The sequence below is a fragment of the Salvelinus fontinalis genome, chromosome 3, assembly GCF_029448725.1.
Source record: "Salvelinus fontinalis isolate EN_2023a chromosome 3, ASM2944872v1, whole genome shotgun sequence".
In the NCBI taxonomy this organism is placed as follows: Eukaryota; Metazoa; Chordata; class Actinopteri; order Salmoniformes; family Salmonidae; genus Salvelinus; species Salvelinus fontinalis.
Genome location: NC_074667.1, coordinates 60,677,412 through 60,696,311, shown reverse-complemented (window position 1 = coordinate 60,696,311; position 18,900 = coordinate 60,677,412). Strand labels below are relative to the sequence as shown.

At 44.1% G+C, this 18,900-nt stretch overlaps 1 protein-coding gene across 1 annotated transcript in view; it reads left to right on the top strand.

Moving 5' to 3' along the window:
- Positions 1 to 18,900, top strand: part of LOC129851250 (forkhead box protein P4-like) — a gene marked incomplete in the record, with an annotated part of 178,284 nt that overhangs the window by 118,642 nt on the left and 40,742 nt on the right. Inside the window, 3 exon segments of the mRNA XM_055917665.1 lie at positions 1,249 to 1,465; positions 4,246 to 4,344; positions 12,504 to 12,602. Of these exon segments, the coding sequence (XP_055773640.1) occupies positions 1,249 to 1,465; positions 4,246 to 4,344; positions 12,504 to 12,602 (415 nt within the window).

Sequence of the window (18,900 nt, the reverse complement as noted above, 5' to 3'; positions counted from 1 at the left end):
TGCGTGTGAGTGCGTGTGTGTCTCTCTGCGTGTGAGTGTGTGTGTGAGTCTCTCTGCGTGTGAGTGCGTGTGTGAGTCTCTCTGCGTGTGAGTGCGTGTGTGAGTCTCTCTGTGTGTGAGTGTGTGTGTGAGTCTCTCTGTGTGTGAGTGCGTGTGTGAGTCTCTCTGTGTGTGAGTGCGTGTGAGTCTCTCTGTGTGTGAGTGCATGTGTGAGTCTCTCTGTGTGTGAGTGCGTGTGTGAGTCTCTCTGTGTGTGAGTGCGTGTGAGTCTCTCTGTGTGTGAGTGCGTGTGTGAGTCTCTCTGTGTGTGAGTGCGTGTGTGAGTCTCTCTGTGTGTGAGTGCGTGTGAGTCTCTCTGTGTGTGAGTGCGTGTGTGAGTCTCTCTGTGTGTGAGTGCGTGTGAGTCTCTCTGTGTGTGAGTGCGTGTGTGAGTCTCTCTGTGTGTGAGTGCGTGTGTGAGTCTCTCTGTGTGTGAGTGCGTGTGTGAGTCTCTCTGTGTGTGAGTGCGTGTGAGTCTCTCTGTGTGTGAGTGCGTGTGAGTCTCTCTGTGTGTGAGTGCGTGTGTGAGTCTCTCTGTGTGTGAGTGCGTGTGAGTCTCTCTGTGTGTGAGTGCGTGTGAGTCTCTCTGTGTGTGAGTGCGTGTGTGAGTCTCTCTGTGTGTGAGTGCGTGTGAGTCTCTCTGTGTGTGAGTGCGTGTGAGTCTCTCTGTGTGTGAGTGCGTGTGTGAGTCTCTCTGTGTGTGAGTGCGTGTGTGAGTCTCTCTGTGTGTGAGTGCGTGTGAGTCTCTCTGTGTGTGAGTGCGTGTGAGTCTCTCTGTGTGTGAGTGCGTGTGTGAGTCTCTCTGTGTGTGAGTGCGTGTGTGAGTCTCTCTGTGTGTGAGTGCGTGTGAGTCTCTCTGTGTGTGAGTGCATACATGTAGATACATGTGTAACTGGATGGGGGGTTATGGTGGTTTTGTGAGTAATAACTAATATCCAATAACTCTAAATCTACACTCTCCTCTCATCCATCACTCTCCTCTCATCCCTCACTCTCCTCTCATCCCTCACTCTCCTCCCCTCTCATACATCACTCTCTTCTCCTCTCATCCCCCACTCTCCTCTCCTCTCATCCCTCACTCTCCTCTCCTCTCATCCCTCACTCTCCTCTCCTCTCATCCCTTACTCACCTCTCATCCCTCACTCCCCTCTCATCCCTCACTCTCCTCTCCTCCCCTCTCATCCCTCACTCTCCTCCTCCACCCTGCAGCCATGTGTCCTGGGGACCTGCAGCAGCTTTGGAAGGAGGTGTCGGGGGTGCAGTCTGCAGAGGAGGCCCTGAAGCAGCAGCAGACTGGAGAGGGTCTGGACCTCAGTACCAACTCTACCTCATCCTCCTTCCCCAAAGCAAACACACACAACACCCTGCACAGCCTGCACAACGGACAAAGCAACCACACCCCAAAGAGAGACAGATATAGAGACAGGTACAGTTGGGTGCTTTACAAACATTTCATATGAATGCACCATCGAAGCCATATTTCAGAAATGTATTTTATTTTCTGGGTTATTGTTAGATGACTGTGTCCCCCGGCGAGAGCTTGTTACGCGATGGACTGCTAGAGGACTGGCATTTTGAAAAGCTGACACACACACACACACACACACGCACACGCACACGCACACGCACACGCACACGCACACGCACACACACACACACACACACACACACACACACACACACACACACACACACACACACACACACAAATGCTCACACACACATCTGATAGATCTAGAGAGAGTGTGATGTACAGTCGTGGCCAAAAGTTTTGAAAATGACACAAATATTAATTTCCACAAAGTTTGCTGCTTCAGTGTCTTTAGATATTTTTGTCAGATGTTAATTACAACCATTTCATAAGTGTCAAAGGCTTTTATTGACAATTACATGAAGTTGATGCAAAGAGTCAATATTTGCAGTGTTGACCATTCTTTTTCAAGACCTCTGCAATCTGCCCTGGCATGCTGTCAATTAACTTCTGGGCCACATCCTGACTGATGGCAGCCCATTCTTGCATAATCAATGCTTGGAGTTTGTCAGAATTTGTGGGGTTTTGTTTGTCCACCCGCCTCTTGAGGATTGGCCACACGTTCTCAATGGGATTAAGGTCTGGGGAGTTTCTTGGCCATGGACCCAAAAGATGAATGTTTTGTTCCCTGAGCCACTTAGTTATCACTTTTGCCTTATGGCAAGGTGCTCCATCATGCTGGAAAAGGCATTGTTCGTCACCAAACTGTTCCTGGATAGTTGGGAGAAGTTGCTCTCGGAGGATGTGTTGGTACCATTCTTTATTCATGGCTGTGTTCTTAGGCAAAATTGTGAGTGAGCCCACTCCCTTGGCTGAGAAGCAACCCCACACATGAATAGTCTCAGGATGCTTTACTGTTGGCATGACACAGGACTGATGGTAGCGCTCACCTTGTCTTCTCCGAACAAGCTTTTTTCTGGATGCCCCAAACAATCGGAAAGGTGATTCATCAGAGAAACTGACTTTACCCCAGTCCTCAGTAGTCCAATCGCTGTACCTTTTTCAGAATATCAGTCTGTCCCTGAAGTTTTTCCTGGAGAGAAGTGGCTTCTTTGCTGCCCTTCTTGACACCAGGCCATCCTCCAAAAGTCTTCGCCTCACTGTGCATGCAGATGCACTCACACCTGCCTGCTGCCATTCCTGAGCAAGCTCTATACTGGTGGTGCCCCGATCCCGCAGCTGAATCAACTTTAGGAGACAGTCCTGGCGCTTGCTGGACTTTCTTGGGCGCCCTGAAGCCTTCTTCACAACAATTGAACATCTCTCCTTGAAGTTCTTGATGATCCTATAAATGGTTGATCTAGGTGCAATCTTACTGGCAGCAATATCCTTGCCTGTGAAGCCCTTTTTGTGCAAAGCAATCATGACGGCACGTATTTCCTTGCAGGTAACCATGATTGACAGAGGAAGAACAATGATTCCAAGCACCACCCTCCTTTTGAAGCTTCCAGTCTGTTATTCAAACTCAATCTGCATGACAGAGTGATCTCCAGCCTTGTCCTCATCAACACTCACACCTGTGTTAACGAGAGAATCACTGACATGATGTCAGCTGGTCCTTTTGTGGCAGGGCTGAAATGCAGTGGAAATGTTTTTGGGGGATTCAGTTCATTTTCATGGCAAAGAGGGACTTTGCAATTAATTGCAATTCATCTGATCACTCTTCATAACATTCTGGAGTATATGCAAATTGCCATCATACAAACTGAGGCAGCAGCCTTTGTGAAAATTAATATTTGTGTCATTCTCAAAACTTTTGGCCACGACTGTACACAGATAGTGATACAGTGTGACTGATGTGTGCTCCATGTGCCCTGTAGAAGAACTGTGCTGGAACTAATTCACACATAGTTACTATGTCTTTAGACTGCCATGATGTGTGTATCTGTGTGTAAGGTGTGTGTACAGTGTGTACAGTGTGTACAGTGTGTATAGTGTGTGTGTGTGTGTGTGTGTGTGTGTGTGTGTGTGTGTGTGTGTGTGTGTGTGTGTGTGTGTGTGTGTGTGTGTGTGTGTGTGTGTGTGTGTGTGTGTGTGTGTGTGTGTATTGTGTGTGTGTAGGGTGTGTATATTTGTGTAAAGTACTGTGTAATAAGCTGGTGTGGGTAATATTCTAGTGTAAACGGCCCTCAGGTCATTTGATTTGTGGTTTTCTCATGTGTTGTCTGGAGTGGAGCACAAACTACTACTCTACTGCCGTCCAGGGGCCAGTTTGGCATGAGTGTGTCTGGGTGAACATTATGAGATGAGGAGGAGGTGGAGGAGGAGGAGGAGGAAGAGAAGGGGGAGGAGGAGGAGGAAGAGGGGGAGGAGGAGGAAGGGGGGGAGGAGGAAAGGGAGGAAGAGGGAGAGGAGAAGGAAGAGGATGAGAAGGGGGAGGAGGAGGAGGAAGAGGGGGAGGAGGAAGGGGGGGTTGAAGAGAGGGAGGAGGAGGAAGATGATGAGGAAGAGGGGGGAGGAGGAGGAGTGAATGAGGAAGGGGTGACCTGAGAAATGGTTTGTTCGAATGTGAGCACAAAGTAGAAAAAGTGTTGTGTGTATGTAGTGTTATTCTTTGTGTGTGTTTGTTGGGTATGTGTGTGTTCAGGGGAGATGTGTGTTGAGGATTGTGTGTGTTGAGGATGTTGGGGGTGCATCGGTATTCACCCGTGGGTTGTGTACATTTCATCTTTAAGAGCAAGACTCTTTGAATGGATCTCCTCCTTCAGCAAGGCAGACCTTGGAGATGAACACCTCATGCCTTACACCAAAGGCGGCCCACTATCCAGCAGCCAGTGAGTAACACACACACACACACACACACACACACACACACACACACACACACACACACACACACACACACACACAGACCTAACATGCTGAGAATGAGGACATGCTCTCTCTGTGTGGGGGAAGTATAAGAGAGCTAGCTCCTGTGCTATTTGACTGGCCCATGCTAACACTACCCGAGCATTGCTAATAGGGAGGCAGAGGAGACTGAAGGGGAGAAAGGAGAGGGCTAGCATGCTACAGATAATGCATGGCTGATGTGGACTGGTGTGTGGTTGCCAGTAGTTTGTCGTTTCTGCAGTCTGAGCAGCTTCTGAACTGAGCGGAGTCAACCACAGCCAACACACACGCACACACACACACACACACACACACACGCACACACGTACACACGCACACACTCACACACTCACACACTCACACACTCACACACACACACACACACACACACACACACACACACACACACACACACACACACACACACACACACACACACACACACACACACACACACACACACACACACACACACACACACACACAGCACAACCACTGCCAGCACATCTGCCCAATGAGAGTGGACTAGAGGAGGAGAGGGGAAAAGAGAGGAAGGAGAGGAGGGGATGAGTATGTGCTTGTCTTTGAGATGGTCCCATCTGTGAGAGGGATGGTTTGTGTTATACAACCCTGTGATGTGGATCTGGGAGAAGCATCAACCTCCTCCACACACACACACACACACACACACACACACACACACACACACACACACACACACACACACACACACACACACACACACACACACACACACACACACACACACACACACACACACACACACACACACACACACACACACACACACACACAAACACATGTGAACATTGCTGTTCCAGCCTGTATGTCTCTGGATGCTGGTAGATTTCATGTAAATAAACTGTGAACTCTCTGTGGGAGTATGTCAGACATGAGGCCAGGCTGGGCCAAACCTCATCTACAGCACAATGTGAACCCTATACACTGGCAACTGGACACACACCAAACACACACAGCCACTGGACCTGCCGCCACAGGCCCAAACCAGAATCAGCATCCCAGAGCTACACACACACACACACACACACACACACACACACACACACACACACACACACACACACACACACACACACACACACACACACACACACACACACACACACACACACACACACACACACACACACACACACACACACGCACGCGCGCACACACACAGAGAACTGTCTCACCACAATAAAGAATACAGCCATGTCCCAGAACAACCGGCATGAGGGATAAGACCGCTGCCCTACTCACCAATCAGGCGGGCCGTCTGGGTGGGGGGGGGGGGGGTTCGGTGACTGGGGCATTGTGAGGATGAACGTTTGAAACGGAGGAACACACACACCATTCTGCTCTTAGCTTCATGTTCGCTACGCTCTGATGACAGTAAAGGAACTATGGCCTCAGTGTGGAACAATGGATGCTTGCACTGTGTGTGTGTTTGCTGTTTAGAGGCATGTTTCTGTGGTTCTGATGTGTGCTTTCATCTGTCATTGGTCATCTCAAATGAGATCACTAATTCCTCTTCCCATACAATATGTGTTGTCTATACAGTATGTGTTGTCTATACAGTATGTGTTGTCTGTACAGTATGTGTTGTCTATACAGTATGTGTTGTCTATACAGTATGTGTTGTCTGTACAGTATGTGTTGTCTATACAGTATGTGTTGTCTATACAGTATGTGATGTCTGTACAGTATGTGATGTCTATACAGTATGTGTTGTCTATACAGTATGTGTTGTCTATACAGTATGTGATGTCTGTACAGTATGTGTTGTCTGTACAGTATGTGTTGTCTATACAGTATGTGTTGTCTGTACAGTATGTGTTGTCTATACAGTATGTGTTGTCTGTACAGTATGTGTTGTCTGTACAGTATGTGTTGTCTATACAGTATGTGTTGTCTGTACAGTATGTGTTGTCTATACAGTATGTCTGTACAGTATGTGTTGTCTGTACAGTATGTGTTGTCTATACAGTATGTGATGTCTATACAGTATGTGTTGTCTATACAGTATGTGTTGTCTGTACAGTATGTGATGTCTATACAGTATGTCTGTACAGTATGTGATGTCTATACAGTATGTCTATACAGTATGTCTGTACAGTATGTGTTGTCTATACAGTATGTCTGTACAGTATGTGTTGTCTGTACAGTATGTGTTGTCTATACAGTATGTGTTGTCTGTACAGTATGTGATGTCTATACAGTATGTGATGTCTATACAGTATGTGTTGTCTATACAGTATGTGTTGTCTGTACAGTATGTGATGTCTATACAGTATGTGATGTCTGATGTCTATACAGTATGTGATGTCTATACAGTATGTCTGTACAGTATGTGATGTCTATACAGTATGTGATGTCTATACAGTATGTGTTGTCTATACAGTATGTGATGTCTATACAGTATGTCTGTACAGTATGTCTATACAGTATGTGATGTCTATACAGTATGTGTTGTCTATACAGTATGTGTTGTCTATACAGTATGTGTTGTCTGTACAGTATGTGTTGTCTATACAGTATGTCTATACAGTATGTGTTGTATATACAGTATGTGTTGTCTGTACAGTATGTGTTGTCTATACAGTATGTGTTGTCTGTACAGTATGTGATGTCTATACAGTATGTCTGTACAGTATGTGATGTCTATACAGTAAGTGATGTCTATACAGTATGTGTTGTCTGTACAGTATGTGTTGTCTATACAGTATGTCTGTACAGTATGTGTTGTCTGTACAGTATGTGATGTCTATACAGTATGTGTTGTCTATACAGTATGTGTTGTCTGTACAGTATGTGTTGTCTATACAGTATGTCTGTACAGTATGTGTTGTCTGTACAGTATGTGATGTCTATACAGTATGTGTTGTCTATACAGTATGTGTTGTCTATACAGTATGTGTTGTCTATACAGTATGCGTTGTCTATACAGTATGTGTTGTCTGTACAGTATGTGTTGTCTATACAGTATGTCTGTACAGTATGTGTTGTCTGTACAGTATGTGATGTCTATACAGTATGTGTTGTCTATACAGTATGTGTTGTCTGTACAGTATGTGTTGTCTATACAGTATGTCTGTACAGTATGTGTTGTCTGTACAGTATGTGATGTCTATACAGTATGTGTTGTCTATACAGTATGTGTTGTCTATACAGTATGTGTTGTCTATACAGTATGTCTGTACAGTATGTGTTGTCTATACAGTATGTGTTGTCTATACAGTATGTGATGTCTGTACAGTATGTCTATACAGTATGTGTTGTCTATACAGTATGTCTATACAGTATGTGTTGTCTATACAGTATGTGTTGTCTATACAGTATGTCTGTACAGTATGTGTTGTCTGTACAGTATGTGATGTCTATACAGTATGTGATGTCTATACAGTATGTGATGTCTATACAGTATGTGATGTCTGTACAGTATGTGTTGTCTGTACAGTATGTGATGTCTATACAGTATGTGATGTCTATACAGTATGTGATGTCTATACAGTATGTGATGTCTGTACAGTATGTGTTGTTTATACAGTATGTGATGTCTATACATTATGTCTATACAGTATGTCTGTACAGTATGTGTTGTCCGTACAGTATTTGATGTCTGTACAGTATGTGATGTCTATACAGTATGTCTGTACAGTATGTGTTGTCTATACAGTATGTGTTGTCTATACAGTATGTGATGTCTATACAGTATGTGGTGTCTATACAGTATGTCTGTACACTATGTGTTGTCTGTACAGTATGTGATGTATATACAGTATGTGATGTCTATACAGTATGTGTTGTCTATACAGTATGTCTGTACAGTATGTGTTGTCTATACAGTATGTGTTGTCTATACAGTATGTGATGTCTATACAGTATGTCTGTACAATATGTGTTGTCTATACAGTATGTGTTGTCTATACAGTATGTGATGTCTGTACAAGATGTGTTGTCTGTACAGTATGCGTTGTCTATACAGTATGTGATGTCTATACAGTATGTGTTGTCTGTACAGTATGTGATGTCTGTACAGTATGTGATGTCTATACAGTATGTGATGTCTGTACAGTATTTGTTGTCTGTACAATATGTGTTGTCCATACAGTATGTGATGTCTGTACAGTATGTGATGTCTATACAGTATGTTATGTCTATACAGTATGGGTTTTCTATACAGTATGTCTATACAGTATGTCTGTACAGTATGTGTTGTCTGTACAGTATGTGTTGTCTGTACAGTATGTGATGTCTATACAGTATGTGTTGTCTGTACAGTATGTGTTGTCTGTACAGTATGTGTTGTCTGTACAGTATGTGTTGTCTATACAGTATGTGTTGTCTATACAGTACATGATGTCTATACAGTATGTGTTGTCTGTACAGTATGCGTTGTCTATACAGTATGTGATGTCTATACAGTATGTGTTGTCTATAAAGTATGTGATGTCTATACAGTATGTGATGTCTATACAGTATGTGTTGTCTGTACAGTATGTGTTGTCTGTACAGTATGTGATGTCTATACAGTATGTGATGTCTGTACAGTATGTGTTGTCTGTACAGTATGTGTTGTCTATACAGTATGGGTTGTCTGTACAGTATGTGATGTCTGTACAGTATGTGATGTCTACACAGTATCTAATGTCTGTACAGTATGTGTTGTCTATACAGTATGTGTTGTCTATACAGTATGTGTTGTCTATACAGTATGTCTATACAGTATGTGTTGTCTATACAGTATGTGTTGTCTATACATTATGTGTTGTCTGTACAGTATGGCTGTACAGTATGTGATGTCTATACAGTATGTGTTGTCTATACAGTATGTGTTGTCTGTACAGTATGTGTTGTCTATACAGTATGTGTTGTCTATACAGTATGTGTTGTCTATACAGTATGGTTGTACAGTATGTGTTGTCTGTACAGTATGTGTTGTCTGTACAGTATGTGTTGTCTGTACAGTATGTGATGTCTATACAGTATGTGGTGTCTGTACAGTATCTGATGTCTGTACAATATGTGTTGTCTGTACAGTATGTGATTTTTTATACAGTATCTGATGTCTGTACAGTATGTGTTGTCTGTACAGTATGTGTTGTCTGTACAGTATGTGTTGTCTGTACAGTATGTCTATACAGTATGTGTTGTCTGTACAGTATGTGTTGTCTATACAGTATGTGATGTCTATACAGTATGGCTGTACAGTATGTGTTGTCTGTACAGTATGGGTTTTCTATACAGTATGTGTTGTCTATACAGTATGTGTTGTCTGTACAGTATGTGTTGTCTGTACAGTATGTGTTGTCTATACAGTATGTCTATACAGTATCTGATGTCTGTACAGTATGTGATGTCTATACAGTATCTGATGTCTGTACAGTATGTGTTGTCTGTACAGTATGTGTTGTCTGTACAGTATGTGTTGTCTATACAGTATTTCTATACAGTATCTGATGTCTGTACAGTATGTGATGTCTATACAGTATCTGATGTCTGTACAGTATGTGTTGTCTGTACAGTATGTGTTGTCTGTACAGTATGTGTTGTCTGTACAGTATGTGTTGTCTGTACAGTATGTGATGTCTATACAGTATGTGATGTCTGTACAGTATGTGTTGTCTGTACAATATGTGTTGTCTATACAGTATGTGATGTCTGTACAGTATGTGATGTCTATACAGTATGTGATGTCTATACAATATGGGTTTTCTATACAGTATGTCTATTCAGTATGTCTGTACAGTATGTGTTGTCTGTACAGTATGTGTTGTCTGTACAGTATGTGATGTCTATACAGTATGTGATGTCTACACAGTATTTGTTGTCTATACAGTATGTGATGTCTATACAGTATGTGTTGTCTGTACAGTATGTGTTGTCTGTACAGTATGTGATGTCTATACAGTATGTGATGTCTGTACAGTATGTGTTGTCTGTACAGTATGTGTTGTCTATACAGTATAGGTTGTCTGTACAGTATGTGTTGTCTATACAGTGTGTGATGTCTGTACAGTATGTGATGTCTGTACAGTATGTGTTGTCTATACAGTATGTGTTGTCTGTACAGTATGTGATGTCTGTACAGTATGTGATGTCTATACAGTATCTAATGTCTGTACAGTATGTGTTGTCTATACAGTATGTGTTGTCTATACAGTATGTGTTGTCTATACAGTATGTCTGTACAGTATGTGTTGTCTATACAGTATGTGTTGTCTATACAGTATGTGTTGTCTATACAGTATGTCTGTACAGTATGTGTTGTCTATACAGTATGTGTTGTCTTTACAGTATGGCTGTACAGTATGTGATGTCTATACAGTATGTGTTGTCTATACAGTATGTGTTGTCTGTACAGTATGTGTTGTCTATACAGTATGTGTTGTCTATACAGTATGTGTTGTCTATACAGTATGGCTGTACAGTATGTGTTGTCTGTACAGTATGTTATGTCTGTACAGTATGTGTTGTCTGTACAGTATGTGATGTCTATACAGTATCACTGTACAGTATGTGTTGTCTGTACAGTATGTGTTGTCTGTACAGTATGTGTTGTCTGTACAGTATGTGATGTCTATACAGTATGTGATGTCTGTACAGTATCTGATGTCTGTACAGTATGTGATGTCTGTACAGTATCTGATGTCTGTACAGTATGTGTTGTCTGTACAGTATGTGTTGTCTGTACAGTATGTGATGTCTATACAGTATGTGTTGTCTATACAGTATGTGTTGTCTATACAGTATGTGTTGTCTGTACAGTATGTGTTGTCTGTACAGTATGTGATGTCTAAAAATGTATGTCTATACAGTATGTGTTGTCTATACAGTATGTCTATACAGTATGTGATGTCTATACAGTATGTGATGTCTATACAGTATGTGTTGTCTATACAGTATGTGTTGTCTATACAGTATGTGTTGTCTGTACAGTATGTGTTGTCTGTACAGTATGTGATGTCTATACAGTATGTCTATACAGTATGTGTTGTATATACAGTATGTGTTGTCTGTACAGTATGTGTTGTCTATACAGTATGTGTTGTCTATACAGTATGTGTTGTCTATACAGTATGGCTGTACAGTATGTGTTGTCTGTACAGTATGTGTTGTCTGTACAGTATGTGTTGTCTGTACAGTATGTGATGTCTATACAGTATGTGATGTCTGTACAGTATCTGATGTCTGTACAGTATGTGATGTCTGTACAGTATCTGATGTCTGTACAGTATGTGTTGTCTGTACAGTATGTGTTGTCTGTACAGTATGTGATGTCTATACAGTATGTGTTGTCTATACAGTATGTGTTGTCTATACAGTATGTGTTGTCTGTACAGTATGTGTTGTCTGTACAGTATGTGATGTCTAAAAATGTATGTCTATACAGTATGTGTTGTCTATACAGTATGTCTATACAGTATGTGATGTCTATACAGTATGTGATGTCTATACAGTATGTGTTGTCTATACAGTATGTGTTGTCTATACAGTATGTGTTGTCTGTACAGTATGTGTTGTCTGTACAGTATGTGATGTCTATACAGTATGTCTATACAGTATGTGTTGTCTGTACAGTATGTGTTGTCTATACAGTATGTGATGTCTATACAGTATGGCTGTACAGTATGTGTTGTCTGTACAGTATGTGTTGTCTGTACAGTTTGTGTTGTCTATACAGAGTGTCTATACAGTATCTGATGTCTGTACAGTATGTGATGTCTATACAGTATCTGATGTCTGTACAGTATGTGTTGTCTGTACAGTATTTGTTGTCTGTACAGTATGTGTTGTCTGTACAGTATGTGTTGTCTGTACAGTATGTGTTGTCTATACAGTATTTCTATACAGTATCTGATGTCTGTACAGTATGTGTTGTCTGTACAGTATGTGTTGTCTGTACAGTATGTGATGTCTGTACAGTATGTGTTGTCTGTACAGTATGTGTTGTCTGTACATCTGTTATGTTAGCTTCACATCATTCTAATCTGAGATTTTTCTCTCCCCCCTCTCTCCCTCTCTTCACCCTCTCTCTCTCTCTCCCCACACCCTCCCCTCTCTCTCCCTCCCTCAGCCACGAGGAGCATGCAGGTTCCCATCCTCTCTATGGCCATGGAGAGTGTAAATGGCCTGGCTGTGAGGCTCTGTGTGATGACATGGGACAGTTCATCAAGTGAGTAACGTCCTGAAGCTGTATTCATCAACAACTCTCCTCCACACAGCCACTGTGTGTCAGTCAGCCCATGCTACAAAGAATGGACGGGCGACTCTCCTCCACACAGCCGCTGTGTGTCAGTCAGCCAATGCTACAAAGGGCCCCTTTTGGACGGGCTCCTATTGCTGACGGATTGTCACTTTCACTCTTCCTAGCATGACTTTCTAGTGACTAGTGTAGGACTCTACAGTGAGTACTACTATATCAGTCAGCCCAGACACACACTACCAGCGAACGCAGCAACTAGCCAGCGCTGAGTGTCAGTCAGTCAGTGTAGCTTTCTACAGCCTTCCATCAATAATGAATCAGTTGCTATCGGTTACATCAGGCTCCCTTGGTAGAGCAGAGCGTTTTGTTATTGTGTGTCCGTCTACATTATTTAACAGCTCTCTCTCTCTCTGTCAGCCTTCTCTCATCCCTTTATCCCTCACTTGAATCCCTCTATCTCTCTTTACGTGGTGTGTACTGAGAGAACCTGTGACACGGTGCTGATAAGATATCAAAGAAACCGAGGCTACGCCTTATAAGATAGCCCAAGTCATTCAGCACGTGTGTGTGTGTGTGTGTGTGTGTGTGTGTGTGTGTGTGTGTGTGTGTGTGTGTGTGTGTGTGTGTGTGTGTGTGTGTGTGTGTGTGTGTGTGTGTGTGTGTGTGTGTGTGTGTGTGTGTGTGTGTGTGTGTTACCTGTCTGTAAATGGTCCCTCCCATCTCTAGCTGATTAGTGTTGTGCTCCCAGAGTTCTCTGCTCTGAAGGGTCAAGCAAATTGTTTCCACGCTTCGTTAGCGGTTTACTTAATTAGCTCATTTACAATCACAGCTCTTTGTTTCCAAGGCGCTAGCAAAGACTTCAAACAGCAGCTCCCTCTCTGTCGATCTCCCCCTGCTTTCCTTCTCTCTCTTCTCTCTGCCTTTCTTTACCTCTCTGTCTTGTCTGTTTGCCAGTTTGGAGTCTTTGGGGATGGTGTGTAAAGTGGAGAGGGGTGAGGGGGTACAGCAGGGGAGACTGAGTGTGTGTGTATGTGAAAGTGTGTGCTGGTGGGAATAAGGGGTGATACATCTAAGCCTGATGTAAACAGTTAGCTGGTACTATTTGTTAGTAATGACACAACACACAACATGTCAGGCGAACAAAGTCACTAATACACACAGGCACATTCCACTGAGGTCCTGATATCTCTACTACAATCAGCTTCAGGACAGTCCACTTGTGGCTAACACATAACTAACCCATAACAAACCCCTAGCAAACCCATTATGAATCTTTTAACAGAGGCCAAAGGAACCCTTCACCAAGGCTTTACCAAGACCTAACAATGTTCTGTAAGGTAGAGAAACAGACTTTATAATTATCCACTGAGATAATATCTCGAGGGATAGTGTGTATTAACATGGCATGGTACACACACACACTCACATGTACGCACACACATACCCAGAGGAGGTGTTGTGAAATGATGGCAGCGGACAGTCTGATCAAAGCCAGAGGCAGGCTGGGAAAGTTTTATGAGGAAAGCTGTTGTTTGGTGTCTTATTTCACACAGCCTCAGGGCAGGTGGAGCGAGAGGGGGAGGGAGGGAGAGAGAGAGAGAGAGAGAGAGAGACAGAGAGAGAGACAGAGAGACAGAGAGAGAGAGAGAGAGAGAGAGAGAGAGAGAGAGACAGAGAGACAGAGAGAGAGAGAGAGAGAGAGAGAGAGAGAGAGAGAGAGAGAGAGAGAGAGAGAGAGAGAGAGAGAGAGAGAGAGAGAGAGAGAGAGAGAGAGACAGAGAGACAGAGAGAGAGAGAGAGAGAGACAGAGAGACAGAGAGAGAGAGAGACAGAGAGACAGAGAGACAGAGAGACAGAGAGACAGAGAGACAGAGAGAGAGAGAGAGAGAGAGAGAGAGAGAGAGAGAGAGAGGAGAGGGAGAGAGAGAGGGAGAGGAGAGAGAGAGAGAGAGAGAGAGAGAGAGAGAGAGAGAGAGAGAGAGAGAGAGAGAGAGAGAGAGAGAGAGAGAGAGAGAGAGAGAGAGACAAACATAACAGTGACAGATAAAGCCGTCAGGTTGACAGTGCGCTCCCCTCCAGCCTTCCTTAGTCATCGCTCCGGGCAGGAAGAGACGAGAGACGAGAGGAGACACTTTTCTATTTCAAGCTCTTTTCTTCCTTCTGATCTTTGATCTCTCTCTTTCTCTCCCCCTTTCCTCCAATCCCCTTTATTCTCTTTGTCCCGCCACTATCCTCTTCCCATCGCCTCTTCTCCTCTTCTATCTAATTTAATTTTGCTGAATAGTAGAGACATTTACTAATTTCCCCTCCTGTCTCTTTCTCTCGCTCTGTGCTGTCTGGTATAGTACTTTGTTGGCTGTGGTTAGTGGGGCTGATGGTAATGGGTAATGTGGGTTGTGCTGAGGAGTAGACAGAGACTCATTGTCGGGACGCACGGAAAAAAACCTGGCTACTGTTTATGACTGAGCCACAGAGTTGGAGTTGGAGAGCGAGAGAGAGAGGGGGGAGGGGGGGTAAAGGTGGGAGAATGGAGGAAAATAGGAATAAATAATGCTGGAGTGGAGCATTATAGAGAGAGTTAGGAAGTGGAGGTGTAAAGAGAGAGTTAGGGAGTGGAGGTGTAAAGAGAGAGTTAGGGAGTGGAGGTGTAAAGAGAGAGTTAGGGAGTAGAGATGTAAAGAGAGAGTTAGGGAGTAGAGATGTAAAGAGAGAGTTAGGGAGTAGAGGTGTAAAGAGAGAGTTAGGGAGTGGAGATGTAAAGAGAGAGTTAGGGAGTAGAGATGTAAAGAGAGAGTTAGGGAGTAGAGATGTAAAGAGAGAGTTAGGGAGTGTAAAGAGAGAGTTAGGGAGTGGAGGTGTAAAGAGAGAGTTAGGGAGTGGAGGTGTAAAGAGAGAGTTAGGGAGTAGAGATGTAAAGAGAGAGTTAGGGAGTAGAGATGTAAAGAGAGAGTTAGGGAGTAGAGGTGTAAAGAGAGAGTTAGGGAGTGGAGATGTAAAGAGAGAGTTAGGGAGTAGAGATGTAAAGAGAGAGTTAGGGAGTAGAGATGTAAAGAGAGAGTTAGGGAGTAGAGATGTAAAGAGAGAGTTAGGGAGTAGAGATGTAAAGAGAGAGTTAGGGAGTGTAAAGAGAGAGTTAGGGAGTGTAAAGAGAGAGTTAGGGTGTGGGGGTGTAAAGAGAGAGTTAGGGTGTGGGGGTGTAAAGAGAGTTAGAGTGTGGAGGTGTAAAGAGAGAGTTAGGGAGTGGAGGTGTAAAGAGAGAGTTAGGGAGTGGAGGTGTAAAGAGAGAGTTAGGGAGTGGAGGTGTAAAGAGAGAGTTAGGGAGTGGAGGTGTAAAGAGAGAGTTAGGGAGTGGAGGTGTAAAGAGAGAGTTAGGGAGTGTAAAGAGAGAGTTAGGGAGTGTAAAGAGAGAGTTAGGGTGTGGGGGTGTAAAGAGAGAGTTAGGGTGTGGGGGTGTAAAGAGAGTTAGAGTGTGGAGGTGTAAAGAGAGAGTTAGGGAGTGGAGGTGTAAAGAGAGAGTTAGGGAGTGGAGGTGTAAAGAGAGAGTTAGGGAGTGGAGGTGTAAAGAGAGAGTTAGGGAGTGGAGGTGTAAAGAGAGAGTTAGGGAGTGGAGGTGTAAAGAGAGAGTTAGGGTGTGGAGGTGTAAAGAGAGAGTTAGGGTGTGGAGGTGTAAAGAGAGAGTTAGGGAGTGGAGGTGTAAAGAGAGAGTTAGGGAGTGGAGGTGTAAAGAGAGAGTTAGGGAGTGTAAAGAGAGAGTTAGGGAGTGGAGGTGTAAAGAGAGAGTTAGAGAGTGTAAAGAGAGAGTTAGGGAGTGGAGGTGTAAAGAGAGAGTTAGGGTGTGGAGGTGTAAAGAGAGAGTTAGGGTGTGGAGGTGTAAAGAGAGAGTTAGGGAGTGGGGGTGTAAAGAGAGAGTTAGGGAGTGGGGGTGTAAAGAGAGAGTTAGGGAGTGGAGATGTAAAGAGAGAGTTAGGGAGTGGAGGTGTAAAGACAGAGTTAGAGAGTGTAAAGAGAGAGTTAGGGAGTGGGGGTGTAAAGAGAGAGTTAGGGAGTGGGGGTGTAAAGAGAGAGTTAGGGAGTGGAGGTGTAAATAGAGAGTTAGAGAGTGGGGGTGTAAAGAGAGAGTTAGGGAGTGGAGGTGTAAAGAGAGAGTTAGGGAGTGGAGGTGTAAAGACAGAGTTAGAGAGTGTAAAGAGAGAGTTTAGGGAGTGGGGGTGTAAAGAGAGAGTTAGGGAGTGGGGGTGTAAAGAGAGAGTTAGGGAGTGGAGGTGTAAATAGAGAGTTAGAGAGTGGGGGTGTAAAGAGAGAGTTAGGGAGTGGAGGTGTAAAGAGAGAGTTAGGGAGTGGAGGTGTAAAGAGAGAGTTAGAGAGTGTAAAGAGAGAGTTAGGGAGTGGGGGTGTAAAGAGAGAGTTAGGGAGTGGGGGTGTAAAGAGAGAGTTAGGGAGTGGGGGTGTAAAGAGAGAGTTAGGGAGTGGAGATGTAAAGAGAGAGTTAGGGAGTAGAGATGTAAAGAGAGAGTTAGGGAGTAGAGATGTAAAGAGAGAGTTAGGGAGTGTAAAGAGAGAGTTAGGGAGTGTAAAGAGAGAGTTAGGGTGTGGGGGTGTAAAGAGAGAGTTAGGGTGTGGGGGTGTAAAGAGAGTTAGAGTGTGGAGGTGTAAAGAGAGAGTTAGGGAGTGGAGGTGTAAAGAGAGAGTTAGGGAGTGGAGGTGTAAAGAGAGAGTTAGGGAGTGGAGGTGTAAAGAGAGAGTTAGGGAGTGGAGGTGTAAAGAGAGAGTTAGGGAGTGGAGGTGTAAAGAGAGAGTTAGGGTGTGGAGGTGTAAAGAGAGAGTTAGGGTGTGGAGGTGTAAAGAGAGAGTTAGGGAGTGGAGGTGTAAAGAGAGAGTTAGGGTGTGGAGGTGTAAAGAGAGAGTTAGAGAGTGTAAAGAGAGAGTTAGGGAGTGGGGGTGTAAAGAGAGAGTTAGAGAGTGTAAAGAGAGAGTTAGGGAGTGGGGGTGTAAAGAGAGAGTTAGGGAGTGGGGGTGTAAAGAGAGAGTTAGAGTGTGGAGGTGTAAAGAGAGAGTTAGGGAGTGGAGGTGTAAAGAGAGAGTTAGGGTGTGGAGGTGTAAAGAGAGAGTTAGGGTGTGGAGGTGTAAAGAGAGAGTTAGGGAGTGGGGGTGTAAAGAGAGAGTTAGGGAGTGGGGGTGTAAATAGAGAGTTAGGGAGTGGGGGTGTAAAGAGAGAGTTAGAGAGTGGGGGTGTAAAGAGAGAGTTAGGGAGTGGAGGTGTAAATAGAGAGTTAGGGAGTGGGGGTGTAAAGAGAGAGTTAGGGAGTGGAGGTGTAAAGAGAGAGTTAGGGAGTGGAGGTGTAAAGAGAGAGTTAGAGAGTGGAGGTGTAAAGAGAGAGTTAGGGAGTGGGGGTGTAAAGAGAGAGTTAGGGAGTGGAGGTGTAAAGAGAGAGTTAGGGAGTGGAGGTGTAAAGAGAGAGTTAGAGAGTGTAAAGAGAGAGTTAGGGAGTGGGGGTGTAAAGAGAGAGTTAGGGAGTGGGGGTGTAAAGAGAGAGTTAGGGAGTGGGGGTGTAAAGAGAGAGTTAGGGAGTGGGGGTGTAAAGAGAGAGTTAGGGAGTGGAGGTGTAAAGAGAGAGGTAGGGAGTGGAGGTGTAAGGAGATAGTTAGGGAGTGGGGGTGTAAAGAGAGAGTTAGGGAGTGGAGGTGTAAAGAGAGAGGTAGGGAGTGGAGGTGTAAAGAGAGAGTTAGGGAGTGGGGGTGTAAAGAGAGAGTTAGGGTGTGGGGGTGTAAAGAGAGAGTTAGGGTGTGGAGGTGTAAAGAGAGAGTTAGGGAGTGGAGGTGTAAAGAGAGAGTTAGGGAGTGGAGGTGTAAAGAGAGAGTTAGGGAGTGGGGGTGTAAAGAGAGAGTTAGGGTGTGGGGGTGTAAAGAGAGAGTTAGGGTGTGGAGGTGTAAAGAGAGGGTTAGGGAGTGGGGTTGTAAAGTGAGAGTTAGGGAGTGGAGGTGTAAAGAGAGAGTTAGGGAGTGGAGGTGTAAAGACAGAGTTAGGGAGTGTAAACAGAGAGTTAGGGAGTGGGGGTGTAAATCGAGAGTTAGGAAGTGGGGGTGTAAAGAGATAGTTAGGGAGTGGAGGTGTAAAGAGAGAGTTAGGGAGTGAGGTGTAAAGACAGAGTTAGGGAGTGGAGGTGTAAAGAGAGAGTTAGGAAGTGAGGTGTAAAGACAGAGTTAGGGAGTGTAAACAGAGAGTTAGGGAGTGGGGGTGTAAAGAGAGAGTTAGGGAGTGGGGGTGTAA